The sequence below is a fragment of the Phasianus colchicus genome, chromosome 4, assembly GCF_987193195.1.
Source record: "Phasianus colchicus chromosome 4, bPhaCol1.hap1.1, whole genome shotgun sequence".
Taxonomy (NCBI): domain Eukaryota; kingdom Metazoa; phylum Chordata; class Aves; order Galliformes; family Phasianidae; genus Phasianus; species Phasianus colchicus.
In genome coordinates, this window is record NC_143439.1 from 25,520,401 (window position 1) to 25,539,758 (window position 19,358).

General features: G+C 54.2%; 2 protein-coding genes across 4 annotated transcripts; both read left to right on the plus strand.

Moving 5' to 3' along the window:
* The first annotated feature begins 2,282 nt into the window (after positions 1-2,282).
* LOC149918132 (uncharacterized) lies at positions 2,283-7,378 on the plus strand. Of its 2 annotated transcripts, XR_016465949.1 has the most exons (5): positions 2,283-4,116; positions 4,452-4,580; positions 4,772-5,677; positions 6,020-6,888; positions 7,141-7,377. XR_016465949.1 is itself a non-coding variant. In XM_090138923.1 (4 exons), exons 1-4 carry the CDS (start codon positions 4,042-4,044, stop codon positions 6,605-6,607), a joined length of 1,698 nt encoding a protein of 565 aa, XP_089995049.1. In that variant the 5' UTR covers positions 2,283-4,041; the 3' UTR covers positions 6,608-7,378. The 2 variants fall into 2 exon arrangements, 1 of the variants encoding a protein (XP_089995049.1); XM_090138923.1 differs by having other exon boundaries at positions 6,020-7,378.
* A 6,118-nt stretch (positions 7,379-13,496) lies between these two features.
* LOC149918133 (uncharacterized) lies at positions 13,497-16,838 on the plus strand. Of its 2 annotated transcripts, XR_016465950.1 has the most exons (5): positions 13,497-13,643; positions 13,979-14,107; positions 14,299-15,204; positions 15,547-16,415; positions 16,668-16,838. XR_016465950.1 is itself a non-coding variant. In XM_090138924.1 (4 exons), exons 1-4 carry the CDS (start codon positions 13,569-13,571, stop codon positions 16,132-16,134), a joined length of 1,698 nt encoding a protein of 565 aa, XP_089995050.1. In that variant the 5' UTR covers positions 13,497-13,568; the 3' UTR covers positions 16,135-16,838. The 2 variants fall into 2 exon arrangements, 1 of the variants encoding a protein (XP_089995050.1); XM_090138924.1 differs by having other exon boundaries at positions 15,547-16,838.
* Positions 16,839-19,358: the final 2,520 nt, after the last annotated feature.

The following is a 19,358-nucleotide window of genomic DNA, read 5'->3' on the forward strand; positions in this document are numbered from 1 at the left end:
CCATGTACCAGTACAGGTTGGGGACTGACCTGCTGGAGAGCATCAGAGAGGGCCTTGGGGGTCCTGGTGGACAGCAGGATGACATGAGCCAGCTCTGTACCCTTGTGGCCATACTGAGATGTTTGTAAGAACTTATCAATCAGGGTTGGTTGGGAGAAATAGTAGCTTTAATTGAACGGTCGATTGACTTTTTCTAATGCAGCATTTTAGGAGCTTTTAGGTCTCAGCCTCCTTTTACTGCCATTAAAAAAAAAAAAAAAAAAAAAAAAAAAGGGGGGGGGATCATATCCAAAGTATGGATTTGCATGAACGTGCTGAAATGTAAGAAAGTACGCGGTCCTTCAAATTTAGGTGTGACATCCTGTAGATTATCACTGATGAGCTTGGTTTTATCACTTTCTCCTTCAAATCTAGTTTAAAGCTCTATGGCTCAGTTCTGCCAACTCGTGCAAAAATCCTTTCCCTCCTCTGAGAAAGGTGCATCCCATCAGACGCTGCAAGACCTGCTGTTTTGTAGACCATCCCATTATTCAGAAACACCAAGGACTGCCAGTGACACCAGCCTCAGAGATGCATTTTGATCAGCTGTGTCAAATGGAAAAGAAATTGGTACTGTTCCCTGCTACTGAAAGGATAGAGGAGAACACCAAGTGTGCCCTGTTATCATTTACCCAATCACCCCAGGGCTCTGAAGTCCCTTTTGATTGCCCTGGGGCTTCTTTTTGCTACCTCATTGCCGCCAACATGAAAAACCGAGAATGGATAACAAGCAAGTGGCTGTACTAGGCAATGAGTCTTCTGGCAACGTCACTTACCAGGGCCCCAGGGCAGCAGCAGACTTTCCTACGGGTTGCTACCAGTGGGCATATTGGGCTATCTCTCCCATGAACCCCGAGACCTAGATGAACACATGTTAACTTGAGTGCTCTTTTTCCCCCTGGAAGCCCCCAGTCACCCTCATTTCCCAGGCAGTAAGAGATAGGGCTTTCTTTCCCCATGTAAGGCACTGGTGCGAATGAGTCAATGCAGGTCTGATGTTGAAGGCAAGAGACAGGCATGGCTGAACCGAGACCTGCTGCTCCAGCTGGAGAGTGAGAAGAAAATGCACAGGCAGGGAAGCAGGGACAGGTAATCTGGCAGGAGTGTAGGGATACTGCTAGGCTGTGTAGGGACAGGGTCAGCAAGGCCAAGGCCCAGCTGGAACTGCACTTGGCAAGAGGTGCAATGAAGAAAAGAGCTTCCACCTGTATGTAGACCTGGAAAGTCCAAGGAGGTGGACCACCCTCATGAGCAATGCAAGAAGGCTGGTAACAAACGATGATGGGAAGGCTGCGGTATTCACCAAAGTTTTGCCTAAGAGTTCACTGGCAATTGCCCTTCACGCAGTCCTCAAGCTAATGGATCGGAAAGTGGGGTCTGGTGGAGCAATGTCTCTCCAGCTGTAAGGGGAGGGACCGCTCGAAGAACCTGAACATTCATAAATCTGTGGGTCCCGATGGGAGTCCTGAGGGAACTGGCGGGCGTAGTCGCCAATCCAGTCTCGACAATATTTGAAAAGTCATGGTGGTCTGGTGACGTCCCTGGTGACTGCAATAAAGGCAATGTTACACCTGTTTCTAAGAAATGTAGAAAGGATGAGATAGGGAACTACAAACCTGTCAGCCTCATGTCTGTGCCAGGGAAGATCATGGAGTAGATTCTCTGGGAAGCTACGCTAAGGCACGTGGAGGAGAGGAAGGTGACAAGGGACAACCAGCAAGGCTCCATCATGGGGAGGTCCTGCCTGACCAACCTAGTGCCCTTCTTTGATGGCTCAGTTGCGTTGGTGGACAAGGGAAGAGGCACTGATGTCATCTATCCAGACTTCATGAGGCCTTAGTCCCGCACAACATCCTCTCAAGACTGGAAAGATACGGATTTGAGGAGTGGACTGTTGGATGAATGAGGAACTGGTTGCGAGATCGTACTCAGAAAGTGGTGGTCAGTGGCTCAGTGTCTGGATAGAGATCAGTGATGTCCTTCAGGGAGTCAACACTGGGACTGATGGTCTTCAGTATCTTCATCCAGGACACGGGCAGTGAAATCGAGTGCACTCTCAGCAAGTTTGCAGGTGACACCAAGCTGCGGGGTGAGGCTGACACACCTGAGCGATGGGATGCGATGCAGAGAGACCTAGACAGACTCGAGCAGTGGGCTCAGGAGAGCCTCCTGAGGTTCAGCAGAGCCAAGCTCAAGGTCTTGCACCTGATTTGTGGCAATCCCTGCTATCAGTACAAGCTGGGGAACGTAAGGACACAGGCGCAGCCCTGCAAAAAGGACCTGCGGGTTCTGGTTGATGGTAAGCTGGACAGGAGCCAGCAATGTGCCCTCGCAGCCCTGAAAGCCAACCATATCGTGGGCTGCATCAAAAGAAGCGTGGTGAGCAGGGAGAGGGAGGTGATCCTGCCCCTCTACTCTGTGCTGGTGAGACTTCACCCAGAGTAAAACGTCCAGATGTCGATTCCTCAGGGAGAGATGGCCTGCTGGAGCGCATCCAGAAGAGGGCCACAAAAATGATCCAAGGAATGGAGCACTTCTCCGATGAAGGCAGGCTGAGAGAGGGGGGGCTGCTCAGCCTGCAGAAGAGGAGGCTCCAGGGAGACCTGAGAGTGGCCTTTCAGTATCTAAACGGGGGGTATAAGGAGGGACAAACTCCTTTGCAGGCTGTTTTGTGACAGGACAAGGGGTAAAGGTACCAAACTAAAACAGGGGACAATTAGTGTGGATATAAGAAAAGGTTTATTATGAGGGAGGTGTGAAGCCCTGGAACAGGTTGCCCAGGGAGGTGGTGGAAGCCCTGTTGCTGGGGGCACTGAAGGTCAGGCTGGACCAGGCTGTGAGCCCCTTGATCCACCTGGAGATGTCCCTGCTCACTGCAGAGTGGTTGCATCAGATGACCATTAAGGGTCCCTTCCAACTCAAATGATTCTGTGATTCTGCGGACTGGGATTGTTCAGTTGGGAGAAAAGGAGGCTCAGGGGAGAGACCCTGTTGCTCTTTACAACTACTTGAAAGCAGGTCGTAGCGAGGTGGGGGCCAATCTCTGCTCCCAGGTAAATGGCGATAGGATGAGAGGTTGCACCCGGTTGGATATTAGGAAAAATTTCCTTTCCAATAGAGCAATCCAGCTTTGGAACAGGCGGCACAGAGGGGTGATGGAGTGACGGTCCCTGGAGGTGTTCAGTTAAGGTGCAGATGTGGCAACATAGGGACATGGTTTAGTGGGCATGGTGTTGATGGATTGACAGCTGGACTTGATGATCTGAAAGGTCTTTTCCAACCATAATGATTCGATGATTCTAAATATGCAAAGGGCGGGAATCAAGAGGATGAGGCCAAGCTCTTTTTGATGGTGCCCAGCACTGGAACAAGCTGCCCAGAGAGGTTGTAGAGACTCCTTCTCTGGAGACATTCAAAACCTGCCTGGATGCTTTCCCAGGCAACCTAGCGTAGGGATCCTGCTGTAGCAAGGGGATTGAACTAGGTGATCTCCAGAGCTCCCTTCCAGCCCCGATGATCCTCTGATTCTGTCATTCTGTGCGGAGGGGAGCCCAGAGGCAACTCCTGGCCTGCACTTGGCTGTATCACGGAATCACAGAATGGCCAGGGTTGGAGGGGACCTCAAGGATCACGAATCTCCAAACCCCCTTCCACGTGGAGGGCCACCAGCCTCCCCATTTAATACTAGACCAGGCTGCCCAGGGCCCCATCCAATCTGGCCTTGAACATCTCTAGGGATGGGGCATCCTCCAACCTCTCTGAGCAGCCTGTTTCAGCACCAGACTTTGTGGTGGCGGCCAGCAGAGGGGTGTGGGGCCTCCATGGCAACAGACAGGGCTTTGTGATGTGGGGAGCAACCACGCCCACAGGCCATTGTGACATGGGGGGCGTCACTGTGCCTTTAGGGTCCGGAGTCCCCATGCTGCTCACTCTCAGGAGAGCAGCTCCGTGAGGAGGTATCAGCTCCCCTGCGTGCTTGTGTTTCCGAGAGAGGAGACAGAGATGTCCAAGGGACAGGAGAAGAAGAACCGTTCTCAGCTCGACAAAGGGCTGCCGAGCATACGGGAACGCCACCAGGTACGGGACATGGTGGGAAGGAGAGGGACAACATGGCACCAAAAGAGCCATAGTGTGGAACGGAGTAGCTGGGTGACATGGCTGGCCCTGAGCGCCTCTGGCCAGTGCACCTCTCCTCCTGCCCCGGAGCATTTCCTGGGGATATGCCAGCTCCTAGGCCGGCCTAGGCGCATGCAGGCCCAGCAGTGCTGTGTCCAGCAGCACACTGAGCTCAGCTGGGCTGTTTGTGTCCAGGAGCTGCCTCCTAATGGGGGTCAGGAGTGTCGGGGGACACTTCTGGAGACGCTGGTAGCAATGCAGCCAGCTGCATCCCACACACCTCCTTCCTTCCACAGGTGGGCCGCAGGCCACAGCAAGCAGTGCCGCCAGGCAGCTGGAACCAAGAATCATCCCTCCGTGAGGTTCATCTGCCGCCACTACGCCACCTGGAGAGCGCTCGTGCCTCTGGGAGTCACAGTGCACAGGTAGGGAGCCCGGGGGAAACCGGGCAGAATATCTTCCTGAGGTCAGGGAGCAGGGCAGCAGAGGCCACAGGGCTGAGCGCTGCCCTCAGGGCTCCCCGCAGGGCCTCGTGAGAGCCTTCCAGTATGGACAGGTGGAGCACAAAGGGAAAGGACCCCTCTAACTTAGCATTTCTCCTCTGTTTCTCTTGCAGGCGGACAGGAAGAAGCTCAGGCAGGCACCGCCCCACAGCAGTGACTCCAGGGAGGGCAGACAGCAACCTTTGCCAAGGCAGGCAATGCCAGTGGCAGGTGCATCCCAGCGTGCATCTTCTGCACGTGCAGAAGTTCACAAATTGCCCACTCTGCAAGCACCAACCTCCATGCATTCCCCAAGAAGCAGTCACCATGCCGTGGGATCGACAGCTTGCAGACTGCCTGCGCTTGTTCCATGTCCTCCAGGCAATGCTCAGCAGCAGGATATGGCAGCGAGGGCCGAGAGCTGGGACGCAGATATGCTAGTCCCTACGTCCTCCCTCCAACCAGCACATAAAACAACCAAGTCGCTGACGTTGGCATATCTTAGGCGTCCAGTAGCTGCAACGCCAAAAATGTGCCAGAAACCAGTAGCTGCAAGACCAAAACGCTGCCAGAAACCGGCAGGTCCACAGCAAGGCGCACCCACCTGCACTGTGGGAACACTAAGAACAAGTGCTCCAGTGCTGGTCCCCGAGGCTGGGAGTGGCCCCGCAGATGAGATGCTAGCAGATCCCAGTGCTCAAGAGGGCATAAGAGATGCTGATGGGGCTTCTACCGCACGTTCCCTCACAGCACAAAAGGCAGCAGATGATGGTGCCAAAGCTGCGGGCATTTCTGGGGGCATGCCGGCTTCCAAGGATGTTGAAGAGAGGGTACGCTCCTGGGTGAGACGGCACTTGTTCTTGCCCTGCCTACTTTGCGCTTCCCGCAACGTTGTTCTGGTGGACATACAGGAAGAGAGGAAAGACACCCCTGAGAGAGATGCTGCAGCAGAGGCAGCTGAAGTCCCATCGAGAACACCATCTGGCGAGGCAGAGGCCCAGCCTCCAGCTTCTGCTGTGGTTGTGCGCCTTCAGCACAAGGTGAGTAAGGCACATGTGGTTGGCAATAGGCATGAAATGGAGGCAGGTTCTGAAGCGTGTGTGGTGGAGTGAAGTCTGCCAAGATGAGCCCTGGTGTAGTGGGCCGGCTGCCAGGATGCGTCAGCGACTGCTGAGAGGGGGCAGCTTGTGTGTAGGTGTGCTACGTGGGGAACAGTACTAAGCCCGTGCAGCTCTAGGAAGCAGGGCAGCTGTGACCGCGGGCTCAATGCTACTCTTGAGGCTCTCTGCAGGGCCTTCTGGAAGCCTTTCCAGCAGGTACACGTGCAGTGTGAAAAGACAGGGTCCCGCTAACTTAGCTTTTCTCCTCCATTTCTCTTGCAGGAGGACGAGCTGGAGCTCGGGGAGGCACTGGCCCGCAGCAGTGTCTCCAAGGAAGGGAGACAGCCTCAGTCAACTTCTGGAGCATCTCTCTTTGTTCCTGCACCCCCACTCCAACCTGCACATGCCACACAAAAGTCACTCACGTTGGCATATCGTGGACATCCAGTAGCTGCAAGACCAAAACCCAGCCAGAAACCGGCAGGTCCACAGCAAGGCGCACCCACCCGCAATCTGAGAACAAGAAGAAGAACTGCCCGGGTGCTGGCTCCCGAGGCTGAGAGTGGTCCCGCAGATAAGGGACCAGGTCCCAGTGCTCAGGAGGACAGAAGAGACGATGATGGGGCTTCTACCTCATGTTCCCTCGCAGCACAACAGGCAGCAGCAGATGATGGTGCCCAAGAGGCTGGCATTTCTCCAAATATGCTGGATGCCAGATACATGCGCTATAGGCCACTCTCCCTTGTGAGAGTGCACGTGTACCTGTCCTGCAGTCTTTGCAAATGCAACTACGTTGTTCAGAGGGATGTCAGGAAGAGTTGGAGGATAACCCTGAGAGAGATACTGGAGAGGCAGCAAAAGTTCCAATGAGAAAACATCATCTGGCGAGGCAGAGGCCTATCGTCCAGCTTCCTCTGCGGCCACACATACCAGGCGTGGGGGGCACCATGCACCTAGCCCCACCTCACTGCCAGGTGACTTGGGAGACCACAAGCCCGTGCTTTTTTTCTACGGGACAATTGAGAAGACAGCCCTAAGTAAAACAGCAGCAGAGGCAGCCAACATCACAGCAAGCATGTCTAGAGCCCAATCTGGTGAGGCAGAGGCCAAGCCTTTGGCTTCTGGTGTGGCTGCAAACCCAACAGCACCAGGTAAGGAAGGCACACATGGCTGGCCACGGTGTTGAAATGGAGGCAGGGTCCAGTGCGTGCATGGTGGGGTGAAGCCTTGCAAGCTGAGCACTGCTGTAGCAAGCTGGCTGCCAGGGCGTGTCAGAGAGTGCAGAGCCTCAGGGAAGGGAGACAGCCTCTGTCAACTTGAGGACCATCCCTTCACATTCCTGGAAGCAAACCAGACAGCAGATGATGGTGCTAAAGCTGATGTCACTTCTCATGTCATTCTAGATGCCAATGATGCTGATGGTCCACCTTTGCCAGGATGGCACTCTGGGCTCTGAGCAGGGCTTTCACCTGCAGCTGCATCAAGGAACAGCAGGAGGAAGAGTCACGAGGCTGCTGGCACCAGGCAGCTCCCTGCAGATGGCTGCTCCCAACTCAAGGATTTTGGAATTTTGAATAAATCTTTTCTTAACTCTCTCCTGGCTGTGTGCCTGTGTGTGCTTGTGCTCTGTGTGCACTTAATGGCGGACAGTCCCTGTGCCTGTGGTGCCAGAGACTGGAGTGTGATCTCTGGCTAGCAAAGGGCAAACCAGATCAGCCAGTGAGTGCATGAGGCGGCCTGTGAAGAACTGGCTGAGAGGCCCTCTAAGGGCCCTCTCCCTCTCTACTCTGCCCTCGTGAGGCTCCATCTGGAGTACTGCATCCAGCTCTGAGGCCCCCAGTACACAAAAGAGAGGTGTGGAGCTCCTGGACAGAGTCCAGAGGAGGGCCACAGATATGAACATAGAGGTCTGGAGCACCTCCCTTACAGAGACAGGCCGACGCAGCTGGGCCTCTTGTTTTCTGCGGAGACAGCTTCAGATCAGAAAAGACTGCTCTGAGGAAGGGATCCAAAGCAAAAAGGGTGACAAAAAGCTCTTCTGGGGCTTTCTGAAGCCAGCAAGGAGCGCTTTGCCTGTGCTGGGGAGCTCGCAGCTTGTGGGCAGGCTGCTGAGCTAGCGTGGGCAGAGCCAGCACTGCCCTCCCTCGAGCAGGCTACCAGGCCTTAAGTAGAGTGCCGGGGTGAGCGACTGGGAGGGGTGTGTGTGTGTGTGTGCGCGCCTTGCAGGCTGCAGCTTGTATGGCAGTGTGCTGAGCCTCCGCCAGTGTACGAGGTGAATGTGATTGCTCTAAGTGGTTAGAGATCAGGGGCGCCTATTCTAAGTGACCTGACCCTTGAGTCACAAGTGGTCAGATGCTTGCAGAGATCCGGCCACGGCTGCTACGTGGTCGAAGGCCGTTATTACAAAAACTGCGTACCCAGACAGAGGCCCCATGCAAACGGATGGGAGTCCACGCAGCTGGCTGCAAGAGTGCCGGAGCCTGGCACTTGCAGTGGAAGAGAGCAAAGACAACACCTATGTGTCAGATGCGAATGGATGTATGATCTGCTCAGCCTGGTGGCTGAGCTGAAGAATGGAGAGGTTGAAGAGTACCAAGAGTATGGGCGAGAGATGATGAAACAGGTTGAGGCCTCGGGTAAATCAGAGGATCCCCTCTTCTCTTGTCACCAGGCAGTACGGGGTGACGTCAGAAACTGGGGGGAATAGAGACAGGTCCCTGCTTGAGGAAGCAGGCGAATCCGCTCCCGACCTTCCCCACCTTGCCACTTCCCCTTGCAGAACAGATAGGGGGTCCTGCAGGAGGAACTGGCTGCTGATGAGGAGGAGAGGCAACCTGCCCCCGAGGTCTTACTTCAGTCATAGAGGCCTTCCACTAATATGACAACCTCTTCCACAAGAAAGAAGGGTTCTAGTTGTTGGCAGTTTGCTCCTGAAGGGATCAGAGGGCCCAGTGTGCAGAGCTGACCCTCATCACAGGGAAGTCTACAGTCCACCTGGGGCCTGGATTAGGGCTATCACCAGGACACACTCCAGCCTGGTGCACCTGTCAGACTGCTACCCCCTGCTGATCCTCCAGACAGGTGGGGAGGAAGCTGCATCCCGTAGTGAGAGGGGAATGAAGAAAGAAAGACTTCAAGGCCACGGGACGCTTGGTGAAGGAGTCTGGGGTACAAGTTATTTCCTCTCACCTCCCTCCATTTTTGGGGAATGACATGGAACGAAATAGAAGGATCCAGTCCATAAATGCTTGGATTACGAGACTGGTGCGATTGGGCAGGGCTTTGGGTTCTTTGATAATGGCTGGTTTTATAAGACACCGGGTGTGGCAGTAATACATGGGAAAGGTTTATCTTGCAGTGGTAAAAGGGTTCTTGGGCAGGAATTAGCAGAGCTCATTTGGAGAACTTTAATCTAGATTCAGAGGGGGATGTGGTTGTAGGTGGACTTGCACTGTTGGAGCAGTGCTGTACTACTGAAGAAGACCAGAGCGCCTCTCACCCCCGCTACGGTGAAATCGGCGTGCTCAGCTCGCTCCCTGAAATGTCTGTATACCTATGCATGGAGCATGGGGAATAAGAAGGACGAGTTAGAAATCCGTATTCGGGCGGGAGATTTTGATCTGATGCCAATTACAGAGACGTGGTGGGACATGTCACATGACTGGGATGTGCTGCAACTAGAATTCATTGAGTACTGTCCAGGGGCAGATGAGGAGCGAGTTGAGAGTTTGTGGGTAAGTGTGGAGTCACAAGGGTAAGTGTGGAGTCTTGCATCTGGGCAGGAACAAGCCCATGTACCAGTACAGGTTGGGGACTGACCTGCTGGAGAGCATCAGAGAGGGCCTTGGGGGTCCTGGTGGACAGCAGGATGACATGAGCCAGCTCTGTACCCTTGTGGCCATACTGAGATGTTTGTAAGAACTTATCAATCAGGGTTGGTTGGGAGAAATAGTAGCTTTAATTGAACGGTCGATTGACTTTTTCTAATGCAGCATTTTAGGAGCTTTTAGGTCTCAGCCTCCTTTTACTGCCATTAAAAAAAAAAAAAAAAAAAAAAAAAAAAGGGGGGGGATCATATCCAAAGTATGGATTTGCATGAACGTGCTGAAATGTAAGAAAGTACGCGGTCCTTCAAATTTAGGTGTGACATCCTGTAGATTATCACTGATGAGCTTGGTTTTATCACTTTCTCCTTCAAATCTAGTTTAAAGCTCTATGGCTCAGTTCTGCCAACTCGTGCAAAAATCCTTTCCCTCCTCTGAGAAAGGTGCATCCCATCAGACGCTGCAAGACCTGCTGTTTTGTAGACCATCCCATTATTCAGAAACACCAAGGACTGCCAGTGACACCAGCCTCAGAGATGCATTTTGATCAGCTGTGTCAAATGGAAAAGAAATTGGTACTGTTCCCTGCTACTGAAAGGATAGAGGAGAACACCAAGTGTGCCCTGTTATCATTTACCCAATCACCCCAGGGCTCTGAAGTCCCTTTTGATTGCCCTGGGGCTTCTTTTTGCTACCTCATTGCCGCCAACATGAAAAACCGAGAATGGATAACAAGCAAGTGGCTGTACTAGGCAATGAGTCTTCTGGCAACGTCACTTACCAGGGCCCCAGGGCAGCAGCAGACTTTCCTACGGGTTGCTACCAGTGGGCATATTGGGCTATCTCTCCCATGAACCCCGAGACCTAGATGAACACATGTTAACTTGAGTGCTCTTTTTCCCCCTGGAAGCCCCCAGTCACCCTCATTTCCCAGGCAGTAAGAGATAGGGCTTTCTTTCCCCATGTAAGGCACTGGTGCGAATGAGTCAATGCAGGTCTGATGTTGAAGGCAAGAGACAGGCATGGCTGAACCGAGACCTGCTGCTCCAGCTGGAGAGTGAGAAGAAAATGCACAGGCAGGGAAGCAGGGACAGGTAATCTGGCAGGAGTGTAGGGATACTGCTAGGCTGTGTAGGGACAGGGTCAGCAAGGCCAAGGCCCAGCTGGAACTGCACTTGGCAAGAGGTGCAATGAAGAAAAGAGCTTCCACCTGTATGTAGACCTGGAAAGTCCAAGGAGGTGGACCACCCTCATGAGCAATGCAAGAAGGCTGGTAACAAACGATGATGGGAAGGCTGCGGTATTCACCAAAGTTTTGCCTAAGAGTTCACTGGCAATTGCCCTTCACGCAGTCCTCAAGCTAATGGATCGGAAAGTGGGGTCTGGTGGAGCAATGTCTCTCCAGCTGTAAGGGGAGGGACCGCTCGAAGAACCTGAACGTTCATAAATCTGTGGGTCCCGATGGGAGTCCTGAGGGAACTGGCGGGCGTAGTCGCCAATCCAGTCTCGACAATATTTGAAAAGTCATGGTGGTCTGGTGACGTCCCTGGTGACTGCAATAAAGGCAATGTTACACCTGTTTCTAAGAAATGTAGAAAGGATGAGATAGGGAACTACAAACCTGTCAGCCTCATGTCTGTGCCAGGGAAGATCATGGAGTAGATTCTCTGGGAAGCTACGCTAAGGCACGTGGAGGAGAGGAAGGTGACAAGGGACAACCAGCAAGGCTCCATCATGGGGAGGTCCTGCCTGACCAACCTAGTGCCCTTCTTTGATGGCTCAGTTGCGTTGGTGGACAAGGGAAGAGGCACTGATGTCATCTATCCAGACTTCATGAGGCCTTAGTCCCGCACAACATCCTCTCAAGACTGGAAAGATACGGATTTGAGGAGTGGACTGTTGGATGAATGAGGAACTGGTTGCGAGATCGTACTCAGAAAGTGGTGGTCAGTGGCTCAGTGTCTGGATAGAGATCAGTGATGTCCTTCAGGGAGTCAACACTGGGACTGATGGTCTTCAGTATCTTCATCCAGGACACGGGCAGTGAAATCGAGTGCACTCTCAGCAAGTTTGCAGGTGACACCAAGCTGCGGGGTGAGGCTGACACACCTGAGCGATGGGATGCGATGCAGAGAGACCTAGACAGACTCGAGCAGTGGGCTCAGGAGAGCCTCCTGAGGTTCAGCAGAGCCAAGCTCAAGGTCTTGCACCTGATTTGTGGCAATCCCTGCTATCAGTACAAGCTGGGGAACGTAAGGACACAGGCGCAGCCCTGCAAAAAGGACCTGCGGGTTCTGGTTGATGGTAAGCTGGACAGGAGCCAGCAATGTGCCCTCGCAGCCCTGAAAGCCAACCATATCGTGGGCTGCATCAAAAGAAGCGTGGTGAGCAGGGAGAGGGAGGTGATCCTGCCCCTCTACTCTGTGCTGGTGAGACTTCACCCAGAGTAAAACGTCCAGATGTCGATTCCTCAGGGAGAGATGGCCTGCTGGAGCGCATCCAGAAGAGGGCCACAAAAATGATCCAAGGAATGGAGCACTTCTCCGATGAAGGCAGGCTGAGAGAGGGGGGGCTGCTCAGCCTGCAGAAGAGGAGGCTCCAGGGAGACCTGAGAGTGGCCTTTCAGTATCTAAACGGGGGGTATAAGGAGGGACAAACTCCTTTGCAGGCTGTTTTGTGACAGGACAAGGGGTAAAGGTACCAAACTAAAACAGGGGACAATTAGTGTGGATATAAGAAAAGGTTTATTATGAGGGAGGTGTGAAGCCCTGGAACAGGTTGCCCAGGGAGGTGGTGGAAGCCCTGTTGCTGGGGGCACTGAAGGTCAGGCTGGACCAGGCTGTGAGCCCCTTGATCCACCTGGAGATGTCCCTGCTCACTGCAGAGTGGTTGCATCAGATGACCATTAAGGGTCCCTTCCAACTCAAATGATTCTGTGATTCTGCGGACTGGGATTGTTCAGTTGGGAGAAAAGGAGGCTCAGGGGAGAGACCCTGTTGCTCTTTACAACTACTTGAAAGCAGGTCGTAGCGAGGTGGGGGCCAATCTCTGCTCCCAGGTAAATGGCGATAGGATGAGAGGTTGCACCCGGTTGGATATTAGGAAAAATTTCCTTTCCAATAGAGCAATCCAGCTTTGGAACAGGCGGCACAGAGGGGTGATGGAGTGACGGTCCCTGGAGGTGTTCAGTTAAGGTGCAGATGTGGCAACATAGGGACATGGTTTAGTGGGCATGGTGTTGATGGATTGACAGCTGGACTTGATGATCTGAAAGGTCTTTTCCAACCATAATGATTCGATGATTCTAAATATGCAAAGGGCGGGAATCAAGAGGATGAGGCCAAGCTCTTTTTGATGGTGCCCAGCACTGGAACAAGCTGCCCAGAGAGGTTGTAGAGACTCCTTCTCTGGAGACATTCAAAACCTGCCTGGATGCTTTCCCAGGCAACCTAGCGTAGGGATCCTGCTGTAGCAAGGGGATTGAACTAGGTGATCTCCAGAGCTCCCTTCCAGCCCCGATGATCCTCTGATTCTGTCATTCTGTGCGGAGGGGAGCCCAGAGGCAACTCCTGGCCTGCACTTGGCTGTATCACGGAATCACAGAATGGCCAGGGTTGGAGGGGACCTCAAGGATCACGAATCTCCAAACCCCCTTCCACGTGGAGGGCCACCAGCCTCCCCATTTAATACTAGACCAGGCTGCCCAGGGCCCCATCCAATCTGGCCTTGAACATCTCTAGGGATGGGGCATCCTCCAACCTCTCTGAGCAGCCTGTTTCAGCACCAGACTTTGTGGTGGCGGCCAGCAGAGGGGTGTGGGGCCTCCATGGCAACAGACAGGGCTTTGTGATGTGGGGAGCAACCACGCCCACAGGCCATTGTGACATGGGGGGCGTCACTGTGCCTTTAGGGTCCGGAGTCCCCATGCTGCTCACTCTCAGGAGAGCAGCTCTGTGAGGAGGTATCAGCTCCCCTGCGTGCTTGTGTTTCCGAGAGAGGAGACAGAGATGTCCAAGGGACAGGAGAAGAAGAACCGTTCTCAGCTCGACAAAGGGCTGCCGAGCATACGGGAACGCCACCAGGTACGGGACATGGTGGGAAGGAGAGGGACAACATGGCACCAAAAGAGCCATAGTGTGGAACGGAGTAGCTGGGTGACATGGCTGGCCCTGAGCGCCTCTGGCCAGTGCACCTCTCCTCCTGCCCCGGAGCATTTCCTGGGGATATGCCAGCTCCTAGGCCGGCCTAGGCGCATGCAGGCCCAGCAGTGCTGTGTCCAGCAGCACACTGAGCTCAGCTGGGCTGTTTGTGTCCAGGAGCTGCCTCCTAATGGGGGTCAGGAGTGTCGGGGGACACTTCTGGAGACGCTGGTAGCAATGCAGCCAGCTGCATCCCACACACCTCCTTCCTTCCACAGGTGGGCCGCAGGCCACAGCAAGCAGTGCCGCCAGGCAGCTGGAACCAAGAATCATCCCTCCGTGAGGTTCATCTGCCGCCACTACGCCACCTGGAGAGCGCTCGTGCCTCTGGGAGTCACAGTGCACAGGTAGGGAGCCCGGGGGAAACCGGGCAGAATATCTTCCTGAGGTCAGGGAGCAGGGCAGCAGAGGCCACAGGGCTGAGCGCTGCCCTCAGGGCTCCCCGCAGGGCCTCGTGAGAGCCTTCCAGTATGGACAGGTGGAGCACAAAGGGAAAGGACCCCTCTAACTTAGCATTTCTCCTCTGTTTCTCTTGCAGGCGGACAGGAAGAAGCTCAGGCAGGCACCGCCCCACAGCAGTGACTCCAGGGAGGGCAGACAGCAACCTTTGCCAAGGCAGGCAATGCCAGTGGCAGGTGCATCCCAGCGTGCATCTTCTGCACGTGCAGAAGTTCACAAATTGCCCACTCTGCAAGCACCAACCTCCATGCATTCCCCAAGAAGCAGTCACCATGCCGTGGGATCGACAGCTTGCAGACTGCCTGCGCTTGTTCCATGTCCTCCAGGCAATGCTCAGCAGCAGGATATGGCAGCGAGGGCCGAGAGCTGGGACGCAGATATGCTAGTCCCTACGTCCTCCCTCCAACCAGCACATAAAACAACCAAGTCGCTGACGTTGGCATATCTTAGGCGTCCAGTAGCTGCAACGCCAAAAATGTGCCAGAAACCAGTAGCTGCAAGACCAAAACGCTGCCAGAAACCGGCAGGTCCACAGCAAGGCGCACCCACCTGCACTGTGGGAACACTAAGAACAAGTGCTCCAGTGCTGGTCCCCGAGGCTGGGAGTGGCCCCGCAGATGAGATGCTAGCAGATCCCAGTGCTCAAGAGGGCATAAGAGATGCTGATGGGGCTTCTACCGCACGTTCCCTCACAGCACAAAAGGCAGCAGATGATGGTGCCAAAGCTGCGGGCATTTCTGGGGGCATGCCGGCTTCCAAGGATGTTGAAGAGAGGGTACGCTCCTGGGTGAGACGGCACTTGTTCTTGCCCTGCCTACTTTGCGCTTCCCGCAACGTTGTTCTGGTGGACATACAGGAAGAGAGGAAAGACACCCCTGAGAGAGATGCTGCAGCAGAGGCAGCTGAAGTCCCATCGAGAACACCATCTGGCGAGGCAGAGGCCCAGCCTCCAGCTTCTGCTGTGGTTGTGCGCCTTCAGCACAAGGTGAGTAAGGCACATGTGGTTGGCAATAGGCATGAAATGGAGGCAGGTTCTGAAGCGTGTGTGGTGGAGTGAAGTCTGCCAAGATGAGCCCTGGTGTAGTGGGCCGGCTGCCAGGATGCGTCAGCGACTGCTGAGAGGGGGCAGCTTGTGTGTAGGTGTGCTACGTGGGGAACAGTACTAAGCCCGTGCAGCTCTAGGAAGCAGGGCAGCTGTGACCGCGGGCTCAATGCTACTCTTGAGGCTCTCTGCAGGGCCTTCTGGAAGCCTTTCCAGCAGGTACACGTGCAGTGTGAAAAGACAGGGTCCCGCTAACTTAGCTTTTCTCCTCCATTTCTCTTGCAGGAGGACGAGCTGGAGCTCGGGGAGGCACTGGCCCGCAGCAGTGTCTCCAAGGAAGGGAGACAGCCTCAGTCAACTTCTGGAGCATCTCTCTTTGTTCCTGCACCCCCACTCCAACCTGCACATGCCACACAAAAGTCACTCACGTTGGCATATCGTGGACATCCAGTAGCTGCAAGACCAAAACCCAGCCAGAAACCGGCAGGTCCACAGCAAGGCGCACCCACCCGCAATCTGAGAACAAGAAGAAGAACTGCCCGGGTGCTGGCTCCCGAGGCTGAGAGTGGTCCCGCAGATAAGGGACCAGGTCCCAGTGCTCAGGAGGACAGAAGAGACGATGATGGGGCTTCTACCTCATGTTCCCTCGCAGCACAACAGGCAGCAGCAGATGATGGTGCCCAAGAGGCTGGCATTTCTCCAAATATGCTGGATGCCAGATACATGCGCTATAGGCCACTCTCCCTTGTGAGAGTGCACGTGTACCTGTCCTGCAGTCTTTGCAAATGCAACTACGTTGTTCAGAGGGATGTCAGGAAGAGTTGGAGGATAACCCTGAGAGAGATACTGGAGAGGCAGCAAAAGTTCCAATGAGAAAACATCATCTGGCGAGGCAGAGGCCTATCGTCCAGCTTCCTCTGCGGCCACACATACCAGGCGTGGGGGGCACCATGCACCTAGCCCCACCTCACTGCCAGGTGACTTGGGAGACCACAAGCCCGTGCTTTTTTTCTACGGGACAATTGAGAAGACAGCCCTAAGTAAAACAGCAGCAGAGGCAGCCAACATCACAGCAAGCATGTCTAGAGCCCAATCTGGTGAGGCAGAGGCCAAGCCTTTGGCTTCTGGTGTGGCTGCAAACCCAACAGCACCAGGTAAGGAAGGCACACATGGCTGGCCACGGTGTTGAAATGGAGGCAGGGTCCAGTGCGTGCATGGTGGGGTGAAGCCTTGCAAGCTGAGCACTGCTGTAGCAAGCTGGCTGCCAGGGCGTGTCAGAGAGTGCAGAGCCTCAGGGAAGGGAGACAGCCTCTGTCAACTTGAGGACCATCCCTTCACATTCCTGGAAGCAAACCAGACAGCAGATGATGGTGCTAAAGCTGATGTCACTTCTCATGTCATTCTAGATGCCAATGATGCTGATGGTCCACCTTTGCCAGGATGGCACTCTGGGCTCTGAGCAGGGCTTTCACCTGCAGCTGCATCAAGGAACAGCAGGAGGAAGAGTCACGAGGCTGCTGGCACCAGGCAGCTCCCTGCAGATGGCTGCTCCCAACTCAAGGATTTTGGAATTTTGAATAAATCTTAACTCTCTCCTGGCTGTGTGCCTGTGTGTGCTTGTGCTCTGTGTGCACTTAATGGCGGACAGTCCCTGTGCCTGTGGTGCCAGTGACTGGAGTGTGATCTCTGGCTAGCAAAGGGCAAACCAGATCAGCCAGTGAGTGCATGAGGCGGCCTGTGAAGAACTGGCTGAGAGGCCCTCTAAGGGCCCTCTCCCTCTCTACTCTGCCCTCGTGAGGCTCCATCTGGAGTACTGCATCCAGCTCTGAGGCCCCCAGTACACAAAAGAGAGGTGTGGAGCTCCTGGACAGAGTCCAGAGGAGGGCCACAGATATGAACATAGAGGTCTGGAGCACCTCCCTTACAGAGACAGGCCGACGCAGCTGGGCCTCTTGTTTTCTGCGGAGACAGCTTCAGATCAGAAAAGACTGCTCTGAGGAAGGGATCCAAAGCAAAAAGGGTGACAAAAAGCTCTTCTGGGGCTTTCTGAAGCCAGCAAGGAGCGCTTTGCCTGTGCTGGGGAGCTCGCAGCTTGTGGGCAGGCTGCTGAGCTAGCGTGGGCAGAGCCAGCACTGCCCTCCCTCGAGCAGGCTACCAGGCCTTAAGTAGAGTGCCGGGGTGAGCGACTGGGAGGGGTGTGTGTGTGTGTGTGCGCGCCTTGCAGGCTGCAGCTTGTATGGCAGTGTGCTGAGCCTCCGCCAGTGTACGAGGTGAATGTGATTGCTCTAAGTGGTTAGAGATCAGGGGCGCCTATTCTAAGTGACCTGACCCTTGAGTCACAAGTGGTCAGATGCTTGCAGAGATCCGGCCACGGCTGCTACGTGGTCGAAGGCCGTTATTACAAAAACTGCGTACCCAGACAGAGGCCCCATGCAAACGGATGGGAGTCCACGCAGCTGGCTGCAAGAGTGCCGGAGCCTGGCACTTGCAGTGGAAGAGAGCAAAGACAACACCTATGTGTCAGATGCGAATGGATGTATGATCTGCTCAGCCTGGTGGCTGAGCTGAAGAATGGAGAGGTTGAAGAGTACCAAGAGTATGGGCGAGAGATGATGAAACAGGTTGAGGCCTCGGGTAAATCAGAGGATCCCCTCTTCTCTTGTCACCAGGCAGTACGGGGTGACGTCAGAAACTGGGGGGAATAGAGACAGGTCCCTGCTTGAGGAAGCAGGCGAATCCGCTCCCGACCTTCCCCACCTTGCCACTTCCCCTTGCAGAACAGATAGGGGGTCCTGCAGGAGGAACTGGCTGCTGATGAGGAGGAGAGGCAACCTGCCCCCGAGGTCTTACTTCAGTCATAGAGGCCTTCCACTAATATGACAACCTCTTCCACAAGAAAGAAGGGTTCTAGTTGTTGGCAGTTTGCTCCTGAAGGGATCAGAGGGCCCAGTGTGCAGAGCTGACCCTCATCACAGGGAAGTCTACAGTCCACCTGGGGCCTGGATTAGGGCTATCACCAGGACACACTCCAGCCTGGTGCACCTGTCAGACTGCTACCCCCTGCTGATCCTCCAGACAGGTGGGGAGGAAGCTGCATCCCGTAGTGAGAGGGGAATGAAGAAAGAAAGACTTCAAGGCCACGGGACGCTTGGTGAAGGAGTCTGGGGTACAAGTTATTTCCTCTCACCTCCCTCCATTTTTGGGGAATGACATGGAACGAAATAGAAGGATCCAGTCCATAAATGCTTGGATTACGAGACTGGTGCGATTGGGCAGGGCTTTGGGTTCTTTGATAATGGCTGGTTTTATAAGACACCGGGTGTGGCAGTAATACATGGGAAAGGTTTATCTTGCAGTGGTAAAAGGGTTCTTGGGCAGGAATTAGCAGAGCTCATTTGGAGAACTTTAATCTAGATTCAGAGGGGGATGTGGTTGTAGGTGGACTTGCACTGTTGGAGCAGTGCTGTACTACTGAAGAAGACCAGAGCGCCTCTCACCCCCGCTACGGTGAAATCGGCGTGCTCAGCTCGCTCCCTGAAATGTCTGTATACCTATGCATGGAGCATGGGGAATAAGAAGGACGAGTTAGAAATCCGTATTCGGGCGGGAGATTTTGATCTGATGCCAATTACAGAGACGTGGTGGGACATGTCACATGACTGGGATGTGCTGCAACTAGAATTCATTGAGTACTGTCCAGGGGCAGATGAGGAGCGAGTTGAGAGTTTGTGGGTAAGTGTGGAGTCACAAGGGTAAGTGTGGAGTCTTGCATCTGGGCAGGAACAAGCCCATGTACCAGTACAGGTTGGGGACTGACCTGCTGGAGAGCATCAGAGAGGGCCTTGGGGGTCCTGGTGGACAGCAGGATGACATGAGCCAGCTCTGTACCCTTGTGGCCATACTGAGATGTTTGTAAGAACTTATCAATCAGGGTTGGTTGGGAGAAATAGTAGCTTTAATTGAACGGTCGATTGACTTTTTCTAATGCAGCATTTTAGGAGCTTTTAGGTCTCAGCCTCCTTTTACTGCCATTAAAAAAAAAAAAAAAAAAAAAAAAAAGGGGGGGGATCATATCCAAAGTATGGATTTGCATGAAC